Source organism: Rhagoletis zephyria, unplaced genomic scaffold, assembly GCF_001687245.7.
Source record: "Rhagoletis zephyria isolate East Lansing unplaced genomic scaffold, Rhagoletis_zephyria_1.1 Rzeph_scaffold_02640, whole genome shotgun sequence".
Classification (NCBI taxonomy): domain Eukaryota; kingdom Metazoa; phylum Arthropoda; class Insecta; order Diptera; family Tephritidae; genus Rhagoletis; species Rhagoletis zephyria.
The window spans coordinates 8714-32170 of record NW_016159724.1 but is presented as its reverse complement, the minus strand read 5'-3'; the positions used below and the strand labels follow the sequence as shown (position 1 = coordinate 32170).

Sequence of the window (23457 nt, the reverse complement as noted above, 5' to 3'; positions counted from 1 at the left end):
ATAATAGACTCTTTAATTCCAATGAAAACACAGTACCAATTTTTTTTTTTTGTACGGGGAGTGATGCAGTCTAATATTCACGAATGTAGATTAGCGTGCATCATAAAAAAAAGTTGCATTTTTTCCCCCGGAATAATAAAATTTATTATATTATTATCACCATATTCTATCATCTGAGGTAATTTTTTTATTTCTTTTAAATTATTTTATTTATAAAAAGCTCGATTTTTAATTTATTTTGCTGAAATATTTATACTATCTTTGNTATTTTGCTGAAATATTTATATTATCTTTGGAATTAAAAAGTCCTTCAAAATAAATCCTGCGGTCAGAGAGAAAAAATAAAAACGCCACATTAAATAAAAAAGTAGGTTTCAAACCGATTTATTTATTATTTATTTAATGGTAGGAGAGCTTCTCAAATAATATGGAAGCAATTTATTCGATTCAAGTTGTTGAAAAGTGATGAATATCTAAATCCCGGGACTAATCCCGGGATTGTGACAACGCCATCCCGAAAATCCCGGGGGCCCGGAAAAAGCCGAAAAATTAACATCCCTAGTACATACACACACATACATGTGTGCAATATTTGGCTCATCTTTCAGAGTATTTAGTGTTGCCAAACATCTGCCTACGGAACATTTCCTTTTGGTAGAGCATAAATCACATTATTTTTACACAAAAAAAAAAATATAAATAAATAAGGAAAACCAAAGCTTTATAGAAATATAAAGCAGAAAAATAGCGGCCAAATACAAGCCGAAGGAACTGAATGGCGGAAATAAGTACACACATATGCTTTATTGTGTAGTATTTCTGTGTTAAGCTGAAAAGCTGAGTTGCAGTTTGGCCCTGGCCTGAGGCCTGTACAAACATGCGCACACACATACATACATACATACATACATACATACATACGTACACAAGTAGACGCACTCAAACAGCGTCCACTGCTGTCGCTGTCCGTAAATGAGATCTAGAACCGAGTACGCTATGGCCCCTGGCCAGTTCAAGCTGTTTCGGCTTTATCCTTTCAAATTTTCCTCCCTTTTGCAATTGCCAGACGAGCTTCCGTTGCTATGCATTGAGGATGTTGGGAACTTATCTTCTAGTACATACATATGTACATATGTATGTATGTGATAGTATAGCATAAACTATTATTCATGAGATACGAGCGAATATTGGCTGCAGAACGCAGTCGCCAGTTCACGCAACGCAATTTACGCACCCCTCGAATTCGCAATGGCTCGTCGTCGTTCCACTTCTCGTAGGGGTTGAATTGTCATGGCAACAATAAAGAGCGCGCTGTGCGGGATGCCAAAAAAGCTCAAACAGAAAGAAGTAGGAGTACAATTTGCTTTCACTGCAGTTCGCGATTTCAACGGATTTTCGTATATAAATCATTCATTGCTTGAACTGTGCGCTGCACTGACATCCTTACTCTCTCCCTACTTCAACTTCCGACTGGCAGTTTGTGAAAGCTGCAAGGGAGATATATGTACATGCATACCTATGTACATATATGCAAGGCTGCGTGCCATGGTGCGTGTATTTGTGTGAGGCGGGCCGCCACACTCTTGACTACAGTCACTTGAGATTATGAATTTCAATAATGACAAATATTTGGGTCAATAACTTGGCTGCTCATAGAGGCGGCAAAGTTGGCCATCGTACAGAGCAACAAAAACACCAAAAAAAAAAAAACAAAAACCCCTTGCAATAAAAACTAACAACATAAATACTCTCGAGCATGAATAGTTGGCAATAAATTGTCTCTGTTTGCGGAATAAATTATAATCAACAGAGTCGTAGTGGCGATACGAGCGAGTACTTTACTTTATGACAACACAATTTCATAAGGATGCATATCGGTATGTCTACATATATGTATGTACATACAAACATATGTACGTATGATGCATACACAAATACCAATACATACACAAAATTTATTTCCGTTTGCAATTTCCTTTTATGATATTTAGTATTGTATTTATTTAAGGACAATCGCTGTATATCCTGTTTATTTAAGTATGAATACATACTCATATGTCATATTTATATGTCATACATAAATGTGCATACATATGTATGTGTGTATTCATAATAGCATGTTTTTTTTGGTATCATAAAATTTGCAACAAAGGAAGTGAGTAAAATCTTGTCTACATTTATTTATGACCGTGTCAGTACAGTACATACCACTTAAGAAAATGGCAGTAACATATGGAGATAAATATTCTATTAAAATATAAAAAGTGGGAATTTAATTTTTTCAATCGAAATTGTATGCAAACGCTTAGCACACCGTCTTTGAGTGCTACAAGTAGGACGCCATCCAAATATTAAAATTATCCAAAAATTTATTTATTGATACATCTTCTAGCTTCATCACAGATCAATAAAAAAAGTAGTCTAATATCTTATTTTATTAATTTAAACTCACCTTACAGGCACATTTAAAGCACTTTGAATTCCACTTTATTAGTTCTTGAATTTGAACTTCTTCGCCTTCATTGGAACAAGATTGTAAATTACCTGAAAAAAAAAAATATTAAAAAAGGAAAATGTTAGTCTTATGTGGTTTTTAATGGTATGAAAGAAATTAAAAATTTCACTCCAAGCTGACATACATATGTGCATACGTATAGAAGCAAATTTCAGAACCGCACTCTTTTCGTAAAATTAAAATACAGCGGCTCCGCTGGCATGACCATGTCGTTCGAATGAACACCGACGCCGCTGCTCTGAAAATTTTCCGCTCGGAATTCGCTGGTGGTAACAAAGGAAGACGGACTAAGCGAAGAAGGGCTTGGCTTCACTTAAATAGCATTTCCAATAGGCGTCACTTAGCATAGAAGAAAAAATACTGGCGTGCGTTGTTGAACTCGGGCTAAACTAGCTTAGGCGGTTAGAGCGCCAAAAATTAAGAAGCGCCTTCATAAGAAAAGTGGTTTAGGGCATATTTCCCGGAAAAAACATTCTAAGAGTTCAAAATTGACCGGACTATATCATATAGTCGGCATATACTCTATCGGGCCGTCTTACATACATCAACTTCGTTGTTTTTGTTGCTATCGATTTGAAATTCGGTTTGTGTACGTACATATGTATATTGCATGGAGTTCTGAGTTGCCCTAGATTTTTTTAATACAATGTTCTGCTAGTTTTCTTCCGTAGCCGCGACAACATCGTGAATATCACGTTTTTTAATTGAAATTTACTTTATATTAATTGAAGCCTTTAAGGACTGTTTCCAGCTCTCAAAAAAAGAAAAGTTCATATAAAATTACGCAACATAAATGAAAAAGAAATTTGTGTTCAGAATTTTTACAAAAATTCTAGGTATTCAGTTTTATAGCCCATTGAATTCAGGAAGGTAAAAACGACAACGTTGTCCCACCCGTGACAGAGGAATTTCGGATATTTTATAATAAAGCAATAATTTTTATTTTATTTTTTTGCTTTGTTAGTATTTGTTCGTGGTTCTTTTTTTATTTCAAGACATCAAGATCACACAGAAAAGTGAACTAAATTCGCAGAGTTTCCGTAAAATATATCAGCTCCAAAAAGCAGGCTCCAGCCGTGACCGAGGAAATAACTCAGATTTTTTTCCCGTACAAAAGTAAGTTGGAATTTTTTTCGTATTTGATAATAACTAATAGAATAGTGAATTAGGTGTAGCCTTTTCAAAATGTAGAATTGTTGAGTTTTTTATACTTAAATGTCCCACCCGTGACAGTGGAATACCCCATAGGTATTTTTGCAAAAATTTACACCAAAAGCAAAATTCTTTTTCAAGCAACAGAAAAGCAAAAAATAATCTTGTAATTTTTCTTCAGAGCTGGAAACGTGTAGTATTTAAATTTTTTCTATGTATTTTATTTAAATATAAATTTTGTCATACAAATATACACCCAAATTCATAAAAAATAAAGTAGACTTTAACTGGATTATAAATCGAAAATTAGTAGGAAAATGTCACTTATTTTCGCTGTTCACTTCGGTATCTGTCAAAATATTGCGACCATAATTTTCATTCATGTATCTTTTAAACGGTTTTGTTTTACACAGTTTTGTATGGAACGTATCTACCATGTGAAAACAGAATTAGGTGTATTTCGATAGGGCCTATTTCCGTTACCACTTTTTCGAGAACCGTAATTAGTCTAAATTCCCGGTTAACACTACGCCACTTCAAAATTTTAAAGCGCGATATCAAAATAATTCGACGTGGCCCAAGAAAAATGAAGACATTCTCGGAATCAGGAGGCCACACTTTTGACACCAGATACCTTTTTCAAATCCCTTGGATTTTTTAAACACTTTAAAAACCGTCCTACAGTTTTATATACATATGTACATATATAAAGATGCCATAGTTCACTGTATACTTAAGGTAAGGAGAAAGAGTCCGAATCACAAAGACATACTATACATCTGAATCAAATTACATATTAAATTTATGAGTAATTTTCACAGAAACAAAAAGGGTACAAAATTTAAAAATTTTTCATTTAAAGTCCAACTCGTATGTACATATATGTACACTGTCGGAAAAAAGTATGGGCACAGTGAGCTTTGTACAATATATGCAACAATTTTTATTTTTATATTTTTTTGCAAATTTTTTATAAAAATATTGTTCCTACTACATCAAAAAAAATATAACTCTTAAACTTTGTGCGAAACTCAGGGAAATGCAATAAGTTTTCATACAAATTTTCAACTTTATTTAATCAGATTTTGTAGAAATTGCAGTTTTTTAGCCCAATAAATTTTATTACAAAAAAGTGCAAGTTTAAAGTAATAAGGACTTAACGTTGATGTTTGGCAATTTTTTTCATGCAGTTTCTTTCATAATGAAAAAATTTGAAAATACTTTGTACGGAGAAAAAGCGAAAAACCTTCAACAAAATCAACCCGATTTTTGACTAACTTCAAACTTGCATTTTCCATACAGGAATTTAATGGGCTAGAAAACTCAAAAAAAAAAATAAAAAATTTGAATAAAAAGTTTAAAATTTGTGGAATTTTCCTAAATTTTGTACAAAGTAAATACATTATATTTTTATGTTTTTTTGTCGTAGATAGAACCATGCTTTTATAAAAAATTAGCGGAAAAAACTTTAATAAAAATTGTTGCATTTATTGTGAAAAATTCTCTGTGCCAATACATTTTTCCGGCGGTTTACATATGTATGTATGTATGAAAAATTCTCGTTCACTCCATTTTCCATATACATTTACAAACTAACGCCACACGAAAAATATTATGTGGAAAACAACGATTAGATGATTAGTATTTTTATTGTTTAATTTACAAAATAAATGTATATTTACATACATGCATGGCTGTAGACGGACACTTAAAAGATCACATATGTATGTACATACACGCGCACTCATACCAATCAACCGTTTTATTTATGAGGTACCAAGAACGCACTTCCATTATTAGATAGTAAATATTCCAAACATACAAGTACTTTTTACCTGTGGCAAATTGATCGGACAAGTCTTTCGACACACAACACGACGCGCCACGTACAAAAAAAAAAGGTAAAAGAATGCTGCTTATCAACACACTTAAGACAATACTAAGTAAAAGCGGAAATGCTTCATCATCAAAGAAGGTACTCTTCGTACATAGTACTACACCACAAACAAAATTCCAACGAGATCCTACACAGCAGCAGTCCAAGAATAAGAACTGCACACAACAAAAAGAAAAAAAACAGCAGAAATCAATGGATTGTCGAGCAAGTTGTTTTTCGTTTCGGTTACTGGAGCTCATTACGATATTGTGCATTGTTTGTTATAACTACAGGTAGTATGTATTTATGTATGTATGTATGTATGTATGTAGGTACAAACTTAGGTATTTATTTTACTTTTGTGTGTAGTGGCGCTTGTAGATTTTGTTGATTGTTCTTTAAGTGCACAGCAAATACGATATTTAGCTGCATTGTTTTGTTGTAAATGGCGCTAACATACATACATATTTAGTGTGGTGCATAAGAGACGAAGATAACATAAGTATACATATACATAAACATAAATACATATGTACATACAAAGCCAAATGCCTATGCACTCCGGAGTTGAAGGTATGTAGTCTACGTAACTGCTTCAATGGTAACTGTGTCTTCGGCCTTTTCGACTGGCCATTCTTAAAATGCGCACCAACCAAATCGTAGCGAAAAAGAAAACAATGACTTCGAAAATCAGTAAAAGACACCGCCGTAGATTGAAAAGGTATGTGAAGGGGCGGTGGAGGAGGCGTTGTGGCATGCAGTAAAAGATCAGAGGACCGCTAGCCAAGACCACCTGCATGGCAGTGGCGATGACGATGGCGCTGCGCTGTAACGTGCTGCGTGCTGTAGCGTACGCCCTCAACCTCTTCGTTGTGCTTCCTTTTTTTGCAAGGGTCAACTTGGTTGGCTTTCGCGGTTGCATTGCGTTTATGATTCCTTAGTAGCCATAGTGCGTACAGTTAAGAGCAGAGTTTTAGAAACGAGCGAGAAAAATTTCATAGAAAATTAAGCGGTAACATACACAGGAAGATGATATAGCTGTTTAGAAAACTTCTGCAGAATGGCTTTCCACTCTACGGCCAAGTTTTGATCATCGGTTTAATTTTAATATATTTTAATATATATACATATATATATATATTTTTATGAGAAATAATTATCTCTTTTGCGAACTAAAGCACTGAAGGCCAGGACCCTCAGCTGTATTGCGGAAAGTTGTACTTTAAAACCTTCAAAGATGACATCGTGTTAGAAATTTAATTTCAAATAATTTTGGTTCGTCTTCGCCTCTACAATTTTTGCAAAAATAATTATGGGAAATCGCTGACCATCTAGAGTAGGAGCGAATAGGGCAGAGCTCAGTAGGGATGGCGATGAGTGTTGCCGTCAGAACTTGACTTCGTTAGGAGGTTGAAAGCTCCCTTAACCCTGGAAAGGTAACCGTCTTAGGAGTTACTTTATAAGTAAACCTCGCAAATTTTACGACTACTTACTTTTGTATACAATTTTAGAAAAATTATTATTTAATGTTGATATTTTTAGTGCAATTATTTATAAAGGACTTTGCGATAATTTAAAAAAAGATAAATATGTAAATGAATTCGTAAAATTACAAGGTTTTCCTTCCTAGGGTTAAGGTTATATTCCGGCTAAGTGATTATGACTACTTATGGCAATCCGACGACATATGCCATTTCTAAACAGAATTGAAGTAGATTTTTTGGTTTAAAGATCCTTTTCTAGCTGGGGTTCTTTCTATCCTTAGGGATGTCAGAGAATTATTCCTAACTAGCACATGAATATCTCATCTCCTTTGGTCAGAGTGAAGGCCCAATTTTGACAGCGTCCTTGCGAACTCCTGCACCCGACCCAGGTGTTTCTATCTAGGCAAACTCCACTGTATATTTGAGTGCACAAAGGCACACTGCAGCATTCAGACGCCGCAGCAGCAGAGTTATCCCACCGTTCACATAAATGAAAATATCAGAAAAAGGGCTAGCGCCAGCTAAGAAACGCCGTAATTACCGAATGAGGTTGGCACCAAAAAAAAAAAAAGGTCCCGAAAATCAAGAACAAGCACTGCAAAAGCGGCCGAGGAAAGCAAGAAAAAAGGCAACCGTCGACATGGCAATGCCAATGGCGAAAAGTAAAAACTCGACACGCTACATGATGCGAGTAGCAAAACCAAAACCAAAGACCAAGTTAGAGAGAAAGAACACAGCGGCCGGCATTTTTGGCTGCATGCTGGCTGGCCACTGCTGACTGCACGCCGAAGATGCTTATCGTGGCTGTCGTCCAGACGGAGCAATGCAACAAAACCCACAATAAACGCAAGCGAACAAGTGGTGAAGGGAAGTGAAAGATTGACTACGTACATCCTTAGTTGTGGCAGTGATTGTGAAACGGGATGCAGGCCAGCATAATGAAGCCGTGCAACGGTTTGCCAATCACACACAGTTCTTTGGTTTGGTGATTCTCAGAAAAGGGCCAAGTGCGTGATTTAGGACTTTGCAGAGTTGCAGTGCACCGCAACGAAGAGAATACATAGTTTAGAACAGTGCAGAACAGTGTGTGGCAACGATAATAAAATAAGAAAGGAAAGAACATCGGAATTGCAACGATAATTTAGCAGCAACAATAAGACGAAAAAAAATAAGATAAAAGACACGGGCAACTTTGTCATTCATTTGTAAGTAATGTTTACTTTTTTAATTTGCCTGCGGTTGATTTTACATACCTTTCGTAGTTTCATTCTTATCGGGAATTCAGTTTGTAAACGTGAACATGCTGCGTGTCAAATATCAATGGAAAGATATAAGGCTGATAGTAATATGCCTGTTTAAGTTTCACTTGTAAAGCAATTAAGTCGAGACCGGGTGGGTAAGCGAAAATATTTATGCAAATGCGGTAAGAAATGGAAGAATTTATGTATGTATATATACATACATATAGTTGGGCCAATCCATGCCAAGTCGAAGTATAGTTGGAATTGACCATTTTTAATTTGGATGAATTTTGGTCAGAACTTTTCTTTTATAATATAACGAAGCTCTGCCAAAGGAAAATAAATTTAAACATTTTTTCGAGGATTTAAAATTTTACAGTAATCCGAATTTTTTAGTTTATTTTTTTACTATCTATAATATGGTTACATAAATCGTTCTGAACTCGTTTTAAAGGTGATATTTGGGGCTATTTAAAACAAAAAAAAACAAATTATAAAATACGAAAAATAAAAAAAAAAACAGAATTTTGCAATTAAAAAAAAACCGCAAAAGCAAAGACTGTTATAAATTTTGGGCTAATTATTTTAAGTACAATTGGAGATAAATGTATATAAAAATTACCCAAAAATTTTTACAAATTTTTGCTTATACGATTTTTTTAATATCAAAATTTGTAAAATTTTCTTATTTCGTTTCGTGAAAAAAAGCAAAAGTTCTGACCAAAGTTTTTCCAAATCGAAAATGGTCGATTCCAATCATTGGTCGATTTAACATGGATTTACCCAGTTTCTATGCTGTGATAAGTCAGAGGTTAGATAGCAGTTATGCCTTTGAAAAAACAAACAACCTCGAGAAGGCAGATGAATTTCTTCTCAGATGGCCAACCGGCTATTCATGCACTCACTTCTACCTTTGTTAGGGCTCAACTGGTGGATGACCCTAGATGCCATATCTCACTCTTCGATTTCTGATCAAAACGAAATTACCCTAATATAGGACCCGGAACATAAAGACATTTACGCAAACGAGACAGCGGATGTACTAACGACGTGCGGCTCTGCATTGAATGCCTTACTCAGGAATATCAAGGGCAGAATTGTCGAAATTTACCAGTCGAAGGCTATACAGAGGGGGGATCATACAATATCGTTTAGGATTACTCGGTAGTTCTGGGTGTCCAATGGCCCACTTAAAACCATGGCTCTAATGTGATTGAGCAAAGAAAATACCTATAAACTTACGGCACACTGCATTGGCCACTGGCCCGAAAGGATTGGCCTATCCTTCAATAGGTTTTGTCGTTGCTGCGAGGACCCGGGCTCAAGCGAGACAGTCGTACACTTTCTGTGTAAGTGGGCTTGTATGAAGTAATTAAACGTCCTATACACACACTTTGTGTCGCCAACACTGGCTTTGGCTGAAGATTGGAAATCGTCAATGCAAAAAGGTGTGGTTAAACGTGGCAATGCAAGCGCTTTTTCTAATAATTTTTCTGTCAAAATACGAAATCGAATGTCTATTTTCCCGTGTAAACAGCCAGAAACTCCTTTTTTGCAGATTCGCAGAAATAACTTTCGGAAATAAAAATTTCAAGGTGTAACTGCAACTGAAATTACGCAAATCGCTTTCGAGAAATAATTTCAACTTGCTCGTGCTGCACTATTAATTTTATTTTTTGCGCTAGTAATTGTTTTTTTGGCGAATTTGCGTAAAATTAGTGTATTTTCATTATTAACATATTAAAAATTTTGTGACTGTTTTGTGCACATTTTAGCAGGTTTAGCAAACTTTTCAGGCCATTAATTTTGTTATAAGCATAGAAATGTCTGGTAACATAGTTGAGAGTGGTCTTGTCTACATTCATAACAGACAACAACAAAAGGTAGTAGCAACGGACAAAAAGTAGTATCGGAAAGTTTGATTTTCCGAAATAAAGACTGATTTTGAAAGCCACTTTACATGCAAGGCGTAACTGCTCCTGCAATCTCTTTTGGAAATTCTTGAGTGTGTCATACTTTTGAAAACGACTTGCACTTGCCACGTCTAACAGCTACCTAAGAATGTCTGCCACTTTCACTGACTTCAACGAAATATGAATTTTCTTATTTGGACTATCGGCAAGCTTTTGTTTGCATTAACTATAATTTAATTTATACATACCGAGTATGTATGTATATTAGACTGCATCAACAAAAAAAAAGTTGCGGGTTTTCCGCCGGAATTACAAAATTTATTATGAATAAAAATAGTTTCTTCAAGAACTTTTTGAAAAAAATTCCCTCAGATGACAAAACAGATTAAATACAGATTAATATTTAAAAATCTTTTCAACGGAATCGTAATAATGAGATTTTTGATGCTGTTGTTTACTTTTTTCAAATATTGATTTACGAAAAACTTAAATAACTGGGCTAAAACTATTCTGATTTAGACTTATGGGATCTCGGTAGAAAGGTATTTTTCCACTATTTTTATTTATGAGCAAATACCAACACATCTTAATTCAACTTCGAATGATGTTCCTAACTTTCTCTTTCATTCTTTGAATGAGCTTATTAGCAAAATAATAAAAAGGGTGAGAAAATACCTTTCCAATGGATACCTCACAAGTCTAAAAATTTTATTTTCATGTGTGAACAGCCAGAAAGACCTTTCTGTCACTTTTCGAAAATCAGTTTTAGAAATGAAAGTTGCAAGGTGTGACTGCAACTCAAAGTGCTTAATCGATTTCGGAAATGTATTTCAACTTGCACGTGCTGCACTACAAATCTACAATTCGCCTTTCAGAAATAAAAAAAACCTCTTTCGAAAGACACTTTACATGCAAGGTGTTGTTGCTCATGCAACTGCTTTCGGAAATTTTTCAATTTGACAGCCTTTTCCAAATATATTGCCACTCTGACCGGCTCTTAAGAGCAGACAGTTGACTTCATAAAAAGTGACATTGTTTGTATTTTTGTTTAGTGTTGTGGCAGGTGTGACATGTAGTTCCGCGAAACTGTTAATACCAGATTAGCACTCTAATCTGTTGAGTCTTACGAAAAAAAAAACTTGAATAAAAGAGCGAACATTGTTTGTTGATAAAACTAATAATTAAGTACATAAATAAGTACGTAAGTAGATACACCTATGCATATGTAAATATGTATAAGTTATTTAGAAAACAAACTTACGTTGGTATGCTGATATTTACATTAACTTTTACACGCATACATACATATCATATGCCCAGCGGTACCTTTAGTAAAGACATTACCAATTCCGATGATTTTTGATTGGGCTTTGTTAAGCGAAGTTATGTTTACGTCATCGTATATTCACAATAAATTCCGATCTATATTTTTTTTTTTGTTCCTACGCTCTGAATGCGAAGGAAAGTAGTCAAAAAGAAGTACATACATATGTGAAAACAAGTTTTTCTGCGGCTGTTTAAAAATAAGTGAATAGTAATATTAATTAAAAAAGTTTTCAATGATTTCAGACAAATGAGGGAGCACAAAAGGAGATTTAAAAAAAAACGTAATTTATCAGCTCAGACCTACACAACACTTGCCTCCCAGGCGTCCAATAACACCAGAGCCAATAATGAACTATAATTACGTGGGACCAGGGTTGCCACTGACTAAAAAAATATTTACCAGCCATTTGAATAAAATTTACCAAATCTGAAAAAAATCTACCAATAACTTTTTTTTAGCTATTTTATTAAAAACTATAGTTTTGTTCTATTGCCATAGAAATTAAAAGTTTTTTATTGAGGAACTTTTTATTTAACTATTGATATGGTATTTGAGATTATATTAATGACATCTTCTCGGTTTCCTTCAGCCAAAATCGAAAGTGATGAAACAAAGGCTACAACGAAACTTCACCATTTGAAAAAAAAACTTCAACTGGATTTATTGTTAACAAATACAGCTTCTCAAAACCCCTTGGTAATTTTTCTTTTACTCACAATGTTGTTCAAGTAATTTTTTTCCTATATTTTTGTTTTTTTTTTTATATTCACAATGTTGTTCAAGTAATTTTTTTTTTGCTATTTTTGATTGCATAAGAATATTGTTTGCGATTAAACCAAACCCATACGAATCAAGGATTCAAGCTATATAAAACATTTAGAAAATTTACAAAAAGTTTCGTCTATATTTCGAGTTTTTTAATCTGAATTTTTTTGGTATGCAGTTTTATAGTCGACGGAAGTTTAGTATAACAAACAAAGTAGAAAGAAAATTATAATATAAAGATCACTACGAGAAATAAAGAGGGAACGAAAAGTGTTATTTGTTTTTCAAACAAAATACTTTAACAAAAATTTACCTTTTTACCAATCCAAATTTTTTTTACCAATTTTGGTAATAATTTACCAAAGTGGTAACCCTGGTTGGGACGCAAGGCATGACAACGTTGAAGGAGTTTGGCTGTTCGGTAAGCAAGAAGAGTATTTTGCTCATTTTTTCAAAACATACATAACAACTGAAATGTTAATTGGAATCGTAGGTAGTATGGCAAGTATTATACATTACTATTCAGGCTGGATGTATTGCCATACTTTAGGCCTGAAGTCACCGCTGGGTGTAAGTTTCTCTTTGTTGGTATGTGTACTCGTAAATATGCATAAAATGTAAGGTATTTTATGTTGTAAGCTTATGTAGGCGAGTTTACATATTTACGAATAAATATATAACTAATGAGGGTATATACATACATACAAAGATATTTCAGTTCTTGGAATTTAGTTGAGAAACAAATATTTATTAAATATGTATTTTAAACAAACGTACTATAAAGGATGATCCAAATATGACAACATACACAAATCTTTTAAAAACTGCTCCGGCTAGGAGTATAGAAATCAAGCCATCATTTTTTTTTGTGGCATTATTTAATTAATATTTATTTGGTTATGTAAAATTTACGGTGACAAGTCCTTGAAAATGGAAAAAAATATGGATAATAAAAAGTAGACAATCACTCGACTGAATGGTTGAACCATTTCATATGTCCACTTTTTCAAATTAAAATGTCGTTGAATACTTTATACCGTCCCTTGTTCCAAAGACAGCATTGTATCTATATTTTCAGTGCCAACCTTATTCTAAATGAGCAGCACTTTACGTCCAATTTTTTTCAAAAAATTTAAATGCAGTTTTTAAAGGAAGTAAAAGCTGTACCCAGTTTTTAGAAGACTAAATATTTGCTTCAAACCGAAATTTTGACACAAGTATATGAGGAGTTCTTTCACGCAAACGTACAGGTCAACTTGAAAAATTATTTATATATACATATATGCACATTAGGGTGATCCTTAAATGTAGGAAGCAAATTTTAATATCAGATTTCCTAAGCCGCAACCCCTACGTCGATGCTACTATAGTCGAAGATATCACATATAACAGGGGGCAAAGTTCAGATTCCTCTATGGAAACTCAAAAATTTAAAATAATTATTTTTTTTCATCTTCTACCCAAAATAGATACTGCTATAGTCGAAGATATCACATATAAATTTCGGGCCCGATTGGAGTCGATTAAGACGTGGCACACAGGGTCCAACTTTAGATTACCCTATGAAGACGTCTTAACCGACTCCAATCAGGACCAAAACTGTTATGTGATATCTTCGACTTTATTAGTATCGATTTTGGGTATTAAATGAAAAAAATATTTTTAATTTTTTGAGTCTCCATAGAGGATTCAGAAATTTGGCCCCTGTGCGACACACCTTAACCGTCTCCAATCGGGACCAAAATTTGTATGTGATATCTGTGACCGTGCTATTACTGATTGAAGGGGTGAGACTGAAATAAATCGCTCTTTTGATTTTTTAAGGACCACCCTAATGTAAATATGGACAATTATCTCTATGTATGTATGTAAAAATGTAAAGTCGGAATTTTAATGCTCTCACCCCCTAGGATTGTTCTATACCGAAAAATATACTCCGACTTGACTTTTTCACACGAAGTTTTGGACCACCCTAATATATATATTCATTCACCATCTACGAACGTCCTTGGCCGAAGTGTTGTAATGATACATTTTTTGACGCTTCAATGGAACACGTGTCAGTCAATGATAGATGATGTTGGTGGGCATCGTCACTTAAAGCCCGATTAAAATCGTTAAAATTTAGTTAGCGGTGCTTTGATGCGTACATACATATGTACATATCTACATTAGCATATACAGAATTCTTGTAGTATGCATAACGGACGCTGCCATGTAAGGTATCCATGAATATATGTATGTATTTACAACAACTTGTTGCCATATTCCATTAAGAAAATGAATTATTTGTTTATAACAATGTGACTGAAAAAGTAAGTTTACGATAATGAATTCAAATTTGTTTGGCTTTATTCGAGCGTTTGATAGACCATAAAAGTGTTGCCTTTTGTTGTGATTGCAAACTACATCATTAAATGTAAAACTTTACTGCTAAGCTCTATGGCTTTTTACAGTAGTTATTTTGAAGATTTACGATTCGCGCTGTGACGCATTAGCCACGTTTTTCGGAAAGTTTAAACAAAATGTGCTGTTAATTCAAGCACGTGTACCCTCCGAATTTTTTTTTTTTCAAAAATATTATTTGACGTATCTAATATTGAAAAGAATTTCCTTTAAAGACAATGGCGCATGAAATCAATATTCTTACCTAGTAGACAATACTACAAAATATGGAGGCCTCTTAGGAGCTCTTATTTTTAAACGTTTTGCATAGAATAGCTAGAGATTCAACAAGGCCTCCTGAACCTGCTTGTCTTACGAGGGAAACATTTAAACGAAATAATAATGACGCAGTTCTAATTTACACCTGTACAAAAAACATAGCAACACATTTGCTGCAGTTTTTTTTTATTTTTTATTTGACTTCCGTTACCTTGGAAGCAAATGTTTTCACCTTCCTTCGAATCAGTGATGGAAAAGTATGCACAATAGTGCCATTTTTGGCACTTTCAATTCTCAGAGGCACTTTTGGCACAATTCATCCTGTTTTGGCACAATCATAAAATATAGAAATTTAGCATAGAATGCCAATATACAACAAAAAATCACATACCACATTATAGATTAGAAAATTACAACAAATGGAAATTACAAGCACTGAGAAATATTTATAAACCGCTGAGTTCTATTGTAAATATGCAGTACGAAAAGTAAGTTTTCGCAACAACCAGCTTTTTATTCGGAATTTTTAGAAAGATTTTAAGTTTGAAGTTTTATAGTCCATTAAATAAAACTGCAAGTTTCTGCAATATCCCGATGATTTTTAATCTTTTTTTTTGCTGCCGGTGTCATACATTTTCATCCATTTAAAAAATTTTCGAACACATTTTACATCGAAAAAATTTGTAAAATCGTAAACTTGGAATCTCTCTAAAAATTCTGAATTCAAAGCTTTTTGTTGCGAAAACCTGCTGAAATGCCGATTTGTGTACATATATTGTGAGTTACTCTTTTATATAAAATCAAACAAAAATTAATCAATGAAAAGAATAGGCCAAACTGGTGAAAATGTCTCACTGCCATTATTTCGCATATAGGTACATACATATGTGTGTAGGTCCCTCCGCTTTATGTAACAATATCAAGGCGCACGCCACAATTCGGAGGAGAAGCTCGGCCAAACACTAACATATGTGCAAGCACCAATCTATTATTATTATTATACAGACTTACGTACGAGGATGATCACTAATGCACGGTATGTACTGAACAGGTAATCGATAACGGTGGTTCCACAGTAGGAGGGAAACGGAGCAGGGGTGGGTTTTTAGTGCGGTGAGCCGAAAAGCAAGTCCCGAAGCCGAAATGCTTTCAATGCTTTGTGCCACCTCTACATAAACAATTTTAAATGAGGAGTTGCTTAGAAATGCCAATATGGAGCCCCTTTAACATCTGGATTCGAAGACTGAAATGGTTAGCCCGCACTGGGCGCAAATACGGCAGTACTGCAATGAAGGCCTTGGAATGGAATTCCCTAGTCGATAGAAGCATGTCTCCCGGCAAACCGCGCAAAACCTGGAGAAGGACAGAAGGAATTGATCTGCTTGTTATCATCTCACTGTAGTAGTAAAAACGTAAAGAGCAAAAGATTTGGTTCTAAAACTTGAAGATAGCGGAAACCATTGTGCAGTAAAAAATACATCCTTAGGAGAAGGAGAAATCTACGCAGTCCAAACTCACTTCCAGTTTAAAAGACCAAGAAATTCTATGTGGATAGCTACCTTTCGAGGTGCAAGTGTGCACATAACATTAAAGTATTCTGCTCAGTGATATAAAAGCTGTGGCGTTGGACCAGGTTTCTAGGGTTTATAGCTCGTAGAGGTTCGTAATCACCGGTTTTATTATATTTTTTACAATCAGGCAGCAAGTTCACAGTCCTCGACTTTAAAGCAAACAAAAATAGCTCCAAGTGGTAGGCAATTTTGGCCAGACAAAGGGTAAGCTCAGGTATTTCTAAGCACAAGACCTTTTATGGCACTGCCAAATAGTTCTGTAAAGCGAACCTAGTACTTCTGGAAGGCAAATTTGGGTAAACATTATTGGATGAAAGCCAGAAGATAACAGACAGGCGAAAACCGTCGTTTCAGAAATAGCAGCTCCAAAACCTCTTTATGTGATTAGAATAGCCACAAAGTTATTGCAACGTGTTAAAGCAATTATCAACCAAGGAGTGTCTAATCAAATGCTGATATTTCTACTTTCGGTTTGATATAATCTTCAATATGAGGAACATCTTGACGCATCGCGACGTTTCAAACGAATAAATAGCGATGTTCTCCATGTACATATCTTCGGCTTGAGCAGTCTTGTTGGTCACATTTCCTGTAAAGTAATGTATTGTAGAAATATTATCTATTGATTAGACGCTCTCTACTTTTAGTAGAGCAGTTTTTGATCTATACAAGATATGTGACGAAGAACATGAAACAACAAAGACACTGTAGGACTCACGTTAGCCTCAGACTTTATATTTTAGGCTCACCGTATATTCACTCTTGCCCGCCTGAACATGATTTTTTAAATATTTTTTTTTTTTTTTTTTAAATAATTACGGTTACCGATAGCTCTCAACGAATTTCTCCATAAGGAAGTACATACATAGTGAAAATGCAATCGAAAATTGCTTGCAGCATTAAACTGCATTTGCTATGCGTAAATTTTCAAATTCCCATAACTTTTGATTAGAAAATGGTAAAAAAGTCACGAAATCGCAAACAAATCGCATTGAACCAACACAAATATTTTCACATACAGTAACAACAACAAATCAACCTTTCACACAAACATACAAACTCTACTTTTGTGCGAACAAAAAAATTATATATGTACGTGCGAATATCGGCGACTTAATCAACATGTTTGCTGTGTTCGGTTTGTCAGCAACAACAATAAAAACATCGGCAAGCGAATAACAGCCAACATTCAGCTGTGTGTTAACATATCGCTACAGCCTCTCGTAAATCAATGCGCATGCGCTTGTCGACGTTGTTGTGATTTTACGCGCACTACACTAGTTTGTTTTAATTTTTTTTTTTTTTTGGTGTAAAAGGAACAAAAATCTTGAGAAATCTTGGAAATGGAATTTCAATCCTACGAATGCAAGTGAAACAGCCAAAACAACAACTTACCAAACAAACTGTTCGTCTGCGCACTCTGCACCAGGCAAATGGCAACGATGAACACAGTTGTCAGCAGCCAGGAGCTGAACTTTGACCGCTGTCCTGGCCATGGCCGTAAATGCAGCCGCCGTTGCATAAGTGGCTCACCACCTTGTTGTTGCTTATGCTGTTGTTGTTGTTGCCGATGCTGCAGCAGCTGCGCTTGTGGGGGGCATATTCGTTGTTGTTGCTGTTGCCGTTGGCTGGAGTCACTTGGCTCGCTTGCGCAACAACAGCCAACCTCCTGCTTGCCATCGCCAACAACAACAGCGCCAATGTTGCCTGCAACAACTGTCATTGTGCGCACGATTTTGTTGTACACTGTCAGCAGTGTTGGCTTTGTTGCTGTTGTTATCGTTGTTCTAGTTGGTATGGCTGTGGCGGCTGCTATTTTCGTTGTTGTTGCTGTTGCTGCAGGCAGAGCTTGGGCTTCCCTTGTTGTTGTTTTAATTACATGTTGCCATTTTAGTTGGCGTCGGTGCGGCTTTTGCCTGCTTCGCTTTTCCTTTTGCATTGCGAGGGTTTTTTCTCAGCGGTTTGCTACGCGCTTGATTTTAGATTCCCTTTTTTCTTTTATTTATTTTTTGCCAGTATTGCCAGATTTACAGCTTTGTGTTGCAGCGTCTTCTCATTTCAATGTGTTGTTGCTTGTTGTTGTTTCGGATTTATAACCTCATTACGGCCTGAAATGGAGAAAAAATAGATTTTTAAATGTTTTAATTTGAAGCGATTTTTTATTTATTAAGATCTTATGTAAACGTAATCTAGCGAAGGTTTTAGCGGTATGAAACAAAATATGTGCATATATTTCGAGAGGTCGTTAATAGTATATTTAACCTTTAAGTGTGGACATTTTTTTCGTAAATGTTAGCCTGGACATGGCGCCTCACATATTCCAAATCTGCGGGGATATTTTGACTGCAATTCCTAGTAAAATTGATAAATAACATTTCACATTTATTTCGTAAGAAAACGAGGAGGTCTTAACGTTGTTCTGTTTGTCTTTTAGCAATAAATTTTCTAAAAACTAAAAAAGTATATAACTTTCTTTCCAAAGTGACACAAACTAAAAATTAAAAGAAAATTAAATGAAAAAAGGACAATTTTCTATAAATTAAATGAAATAAAAAAATCTTTTGTTAATATTATTGTAACGCATTAATATTTGTTTCAACAGTTTTATTGAACTTTATGCTGATTTTTCCGCATAGACTTTCTTGGTTTTTCCAATTTTCCAAAACAAAAGAAAAAAACAAAATCGTTGTATAAAGCTCAATAATACTTTTGAAAAAATATGCTTTTCTTTTTAAAACAATAAATTCTTAAAAATAAAAGGAAATTAAATTCAAAAACAGACAAAATTAAAAAAGAAAAAAATACTTGAGGTTTAACATTTTTCTTTTGACAACAACTAAATCTAAAAATTGAAAAAAAAAAATTCAAATAAAAAAATGTAAAAATGTTCTAAAAATTTAGTTCNCTTTTGACAACAACTAAATCTAAAAATTGAAAAAAAAATTCAAATAAAAAAATGTAAAAATGTTCTAAAAATTTAGTTCAAATAAAATAAATATTTACCTTTTTAAAACAATAAAATTTTAAAACCTTAAGGTACATCAAATTAAAAAAGGAAAATAAGAAATAAAAAAAAATCTAATTTTCTTAGAATTACACGTATAATCCTTTGGTGTACACGAGCATAGTCGAAAAAAAATACAAAGTGAGCCTCCCTAATGTATACGACCCACAATTTTTCACATACATAAATTAATAATAAATAATATCAATAGTATGAATTGCTGTGCATATGTAGTACATATTACATATGTATGTATGTACATATGTACATAAAATTTTACCCAGAGTGGCATCCCTAATGCACTTTAATGCCTCATGGGCACGCTTACCTCTTTTATCTTTTAGCAATTTTAATTCATGTTATTTTATTATTTTTTTTCTTCAATTCAAATTTATGTTAAGAAATTTATTTACATTTTTCAATGCGTCTTTCTCAGAATCAAAAATATGTCGAGTACTTCGCCGTTTTAGCTAAAAATAAACTACTCTTGTCTATGGAAAATACGCAATTATGTAAAATAAGCAGCAATTATGCTGCCACGCATTAACACTTTGTCGAATTTTGAGTCAATATTCGGTTGAACCATTAAAAGTCAAGCAGCTACTTGGTAAACATGCGTCAATTACTGTGGCCAGCATCATCGAACGAAAATCCAATCGCACTTGAACACATATGTACGCACTTGAACGCACGCGTAGCATGAAAGTTCAAAAATTTATCGCGAAAGTATCGAAACATAAAACAAAATAAATACATATGTATAAATGATATATTAGTGAATAAATTCGAAAGCAGAAGCAAATTTACTTCATTCTTTTCCAGTTAAAATTCTAATTAAGTACTTGGCTTTCAGGGGTACTTGACGTACCTGTGAGCTGTGTGAGCTATTAACCGCTCAGTTAAATAGGTATTCAGTTGAACGATTGTATGAGTATGTATTTTTTTACAAAAATTTGTATTACATTTTCTGCTCTAAGTGAAATTTGGTTGGGTATCATTAGCCGATAAAGTGGTTATTTTTACTTGTTACTCTATGCAGTGATTCTGTATACAAAAAATTATATTTGGATTTCGCATATTCTTCTTTTAATTTTCATGCGAGCTTCTCCGACACATACGTAAATGAAATACAGTTACATTTTGCCTCCGCATGGCAATTATATATTTAAAATCTGCAATCAACTTGGCATCCCTATCAGAAGTGGATCTGTCAGCCATTCTAGAATTCATATGGAATGATATGTAGTTTAACAGACACACTCTGAAATAACTCTGGTGAGGACTAAACTAACTTAACCTTCTTATCAGGGTAGTCGAATAGAGGCTCTGAAGAGAGGTGTGGGATTTTTCTTAAATATTACAACTTGGAGGTTACTAATGTTAGAGATATCGTTAAAAAAAAACAAGTAAATCGGACTAAAACTAGGAAAAACGAAACAGAAAATTTCGATTTATATGTAACATAGCCTACTCAAGCAAGCGAGAGTCCATTGAACAGGATCAGCGAACAAAACAGCCGATTGAAGCGATATCGCAGAAATATTTGGAGTATCATGTAGGTCCGTTCTAAACATACTTCGAAGGGATCTTGGTATGTCTAATTTCAGCGCAAAGTGGGTAACGAAAAGGTTTAGAGCCCTTCGAAGGCAACAGCAGATCAATAGCGATACTTTGTGAAAATATGCAGTTCCTGGGATGTATCCTTTTTTTTGATCTATCAAAAAAAAACCATTTTTACAAAAACCTAAAGAGGAAATTTAAGGCAAAAGGAGAGGGAAATGGACGCTACCCTACACAACTGCGACCTCGAAATATTAAACTCACTTGTATTTAGCACAGACTTGAAGCCTGATTTTGGCAACTTAACTTAATTTAACGTAACTTAGAACTTAGAAAATCCAAATAAAACAGGATTCGACGCGGCAATAAGTTACGTTAAGTTTCGCCTGTACAAATATAAGCAACATACCTTTAAGAGAATTTTAACGTGACAATCTTTAAGTTAGGTTAAGTTGCCATAAACGGAGCTTTAGACCCTTCAGATTCTCATTTATTTTCAAAATTGAAGAGAATATATTTATGGGATTGGTAGATGAGTCCGGCGATTTCTGCGCTTTTTGAAAGAAAAAGAAAAGAAGTGCCCCATTTAATTTTAACAATTGCACAGTGGGCCTCAAGGGACTATTCAGCGCACCAATTTTTTATTTTTTTTTTTTTATCGGAATCAGGCACGAACACAATGCATGTAGAAAACATCGCTCAGACTACATGCCGTCCATTGTACTGCTTTCACGATTTACGAATAGACCCAAGCAGAATTTTGGGTTCCAAAGAGCTCAGGCTCCTAACACATCGCGTCACATGCCTCATAGCTAATTCTTGCAAGGGCAACGCAGTCCCTTCTGCTCAATGGGAGCCATCAACTAAATAGACCTCCTGAGATTGAAGGCAACATGAGTTTTGCCCACTATAGCCCCTCGATGCCGCCCAGTCATTGCTGAGCGAAGTATTCTCTGGCCGAAGGAGGGAGTGCTATTACTGCTTGCGGGCCTCTTTTAGGAGGAGATCCGGAAACAAAAAAGCTCACGCACCCACCCTTCCATTTCCAATTTGTTATACTAAGACGCAGGACTATGTATATGCCTTCCGAGGTACACCTTTGAACTCAACTTGACTTCCTCTCCAAGCAGACTCGACCGGGAAGAGGAATAGCTTAAACCTCGGAAAGACTGTCATAAGCATCAAATATATCTGTAGACGGCACCGAGGCTGACCAGGGCACCGCTGCAGAAATCTTCGGTTTGTAACCCAGCAGGCTCCTATTCACCGGCATGGGGAAGGACGCATCTGCCTTTCAGGCTAAGGTCTATGCCATGGCACTATGTCTGCGAGGGAATACAGACAGAGGTGAAATCGACAAAGCCTCCTTGAGAGCACATATTAGCAGTGGACTGTCTTAAACGGTTAATGGGCATCGCCTCCGTGAACAGAGCTAGTGACAGTTGCTACACATGCAAAAAACGTGGTTCAGATTCTTGCCACAAAGCGGTGACACATGGTTTTAAGCGCCTAGCACCCTTTCTCACTTTGCCACTGAGTTCCGCAAAACCACAAAATTAGTGGATTAACTCTGAAGAAAACAATCAGCTCAAATAAATAAATAATTTATTTGAGTGGAAGATCGCCATATCTCGACTGCCCAGTCTCAGAAAAGAATTGACAAACGTCGTATTTCAAAATTTGGTTAAAGCACGCCCTGTCTCAGCTGCCAATACTATGAATTGAATTTCTATTGAGACAGGACGTTTTCGAAGCGACAATCGAGATTCTGAAATAGGGCGCTCTTCAACCATTTGCGGAGATAGGGCGTTTTCGAACCGGCAGCCAAGATAGGGGCGATTTTTCACTCAGCCGACGATATATTATATGTACATATGTATTTCAGATGGGGAATCATAATAGTCATTGGCTTTCCTACTGATCATTGCAGAATATTAAAGCGCTTGTGAAACTTGGGTTCGCACATTTTCAGCGGCGGTGCAGATAGTTCAGCGAAGCACAGGCAACAGCAAAGCACAAAATTTACGTTCCTGGATCATCTCTTCTAGATGCACATGACCTGAATGGTACCACGCCAAGGGGACTCGCGCGGTTTCTTAACAATACATGAATCTGCGAAGAGCTGCAAGACCAATAGAGTTCTAATCTAGGAAGGAATCTAGTCATTCTTCTTCCTCTCCATTCCGCGAAGTTTTTGACCCACCCTCGTACAAACAAACTTATACATACATACATAAGTACATGTTCATAAATTTCAAAATCCGCTTCAATTGCGCGTCAAACCGCTTGATTGCAGGGCAATCGAAATAAATTAATTCCGCTGCTGAGATTTCACGCCAATGCAGCTTATCAATTGAATTGCACTTTTGGGGTTAAAATATCAAA

General features: G+C 35.1%; 1 protein-coding gene across 2 annotated transcripts in view; it reads right to left on the bottom strand.

The window, feature by feature from the left end:
• Positions 1-23457, bottom strand: part of cv-2 (crosveinless 2-secreting protein) — a 46041-nt gene that overhangs the window by 18133 nt on the left and 4451 nt on the right. For both annotated transcript variants that reach the window (XM_017621913.1, XM_017621914.1), the window contains exons 2-3: positions 17904-18616; positions 2453-2544 (exon numbers count right to left, since the gene is read on the bottom strand). In XM_017621913.1, the coding sequence (XP_017477402.1) occupies positions 2453-2544; positions 17904-18447 (636 nt within the window). In that variant the 5' untranslated portion in view covers positions 18448-18616. The remainder of the gene's footprint in view (positions 1-2452; positions 2545-17903; positions 18617-23457) is intronic.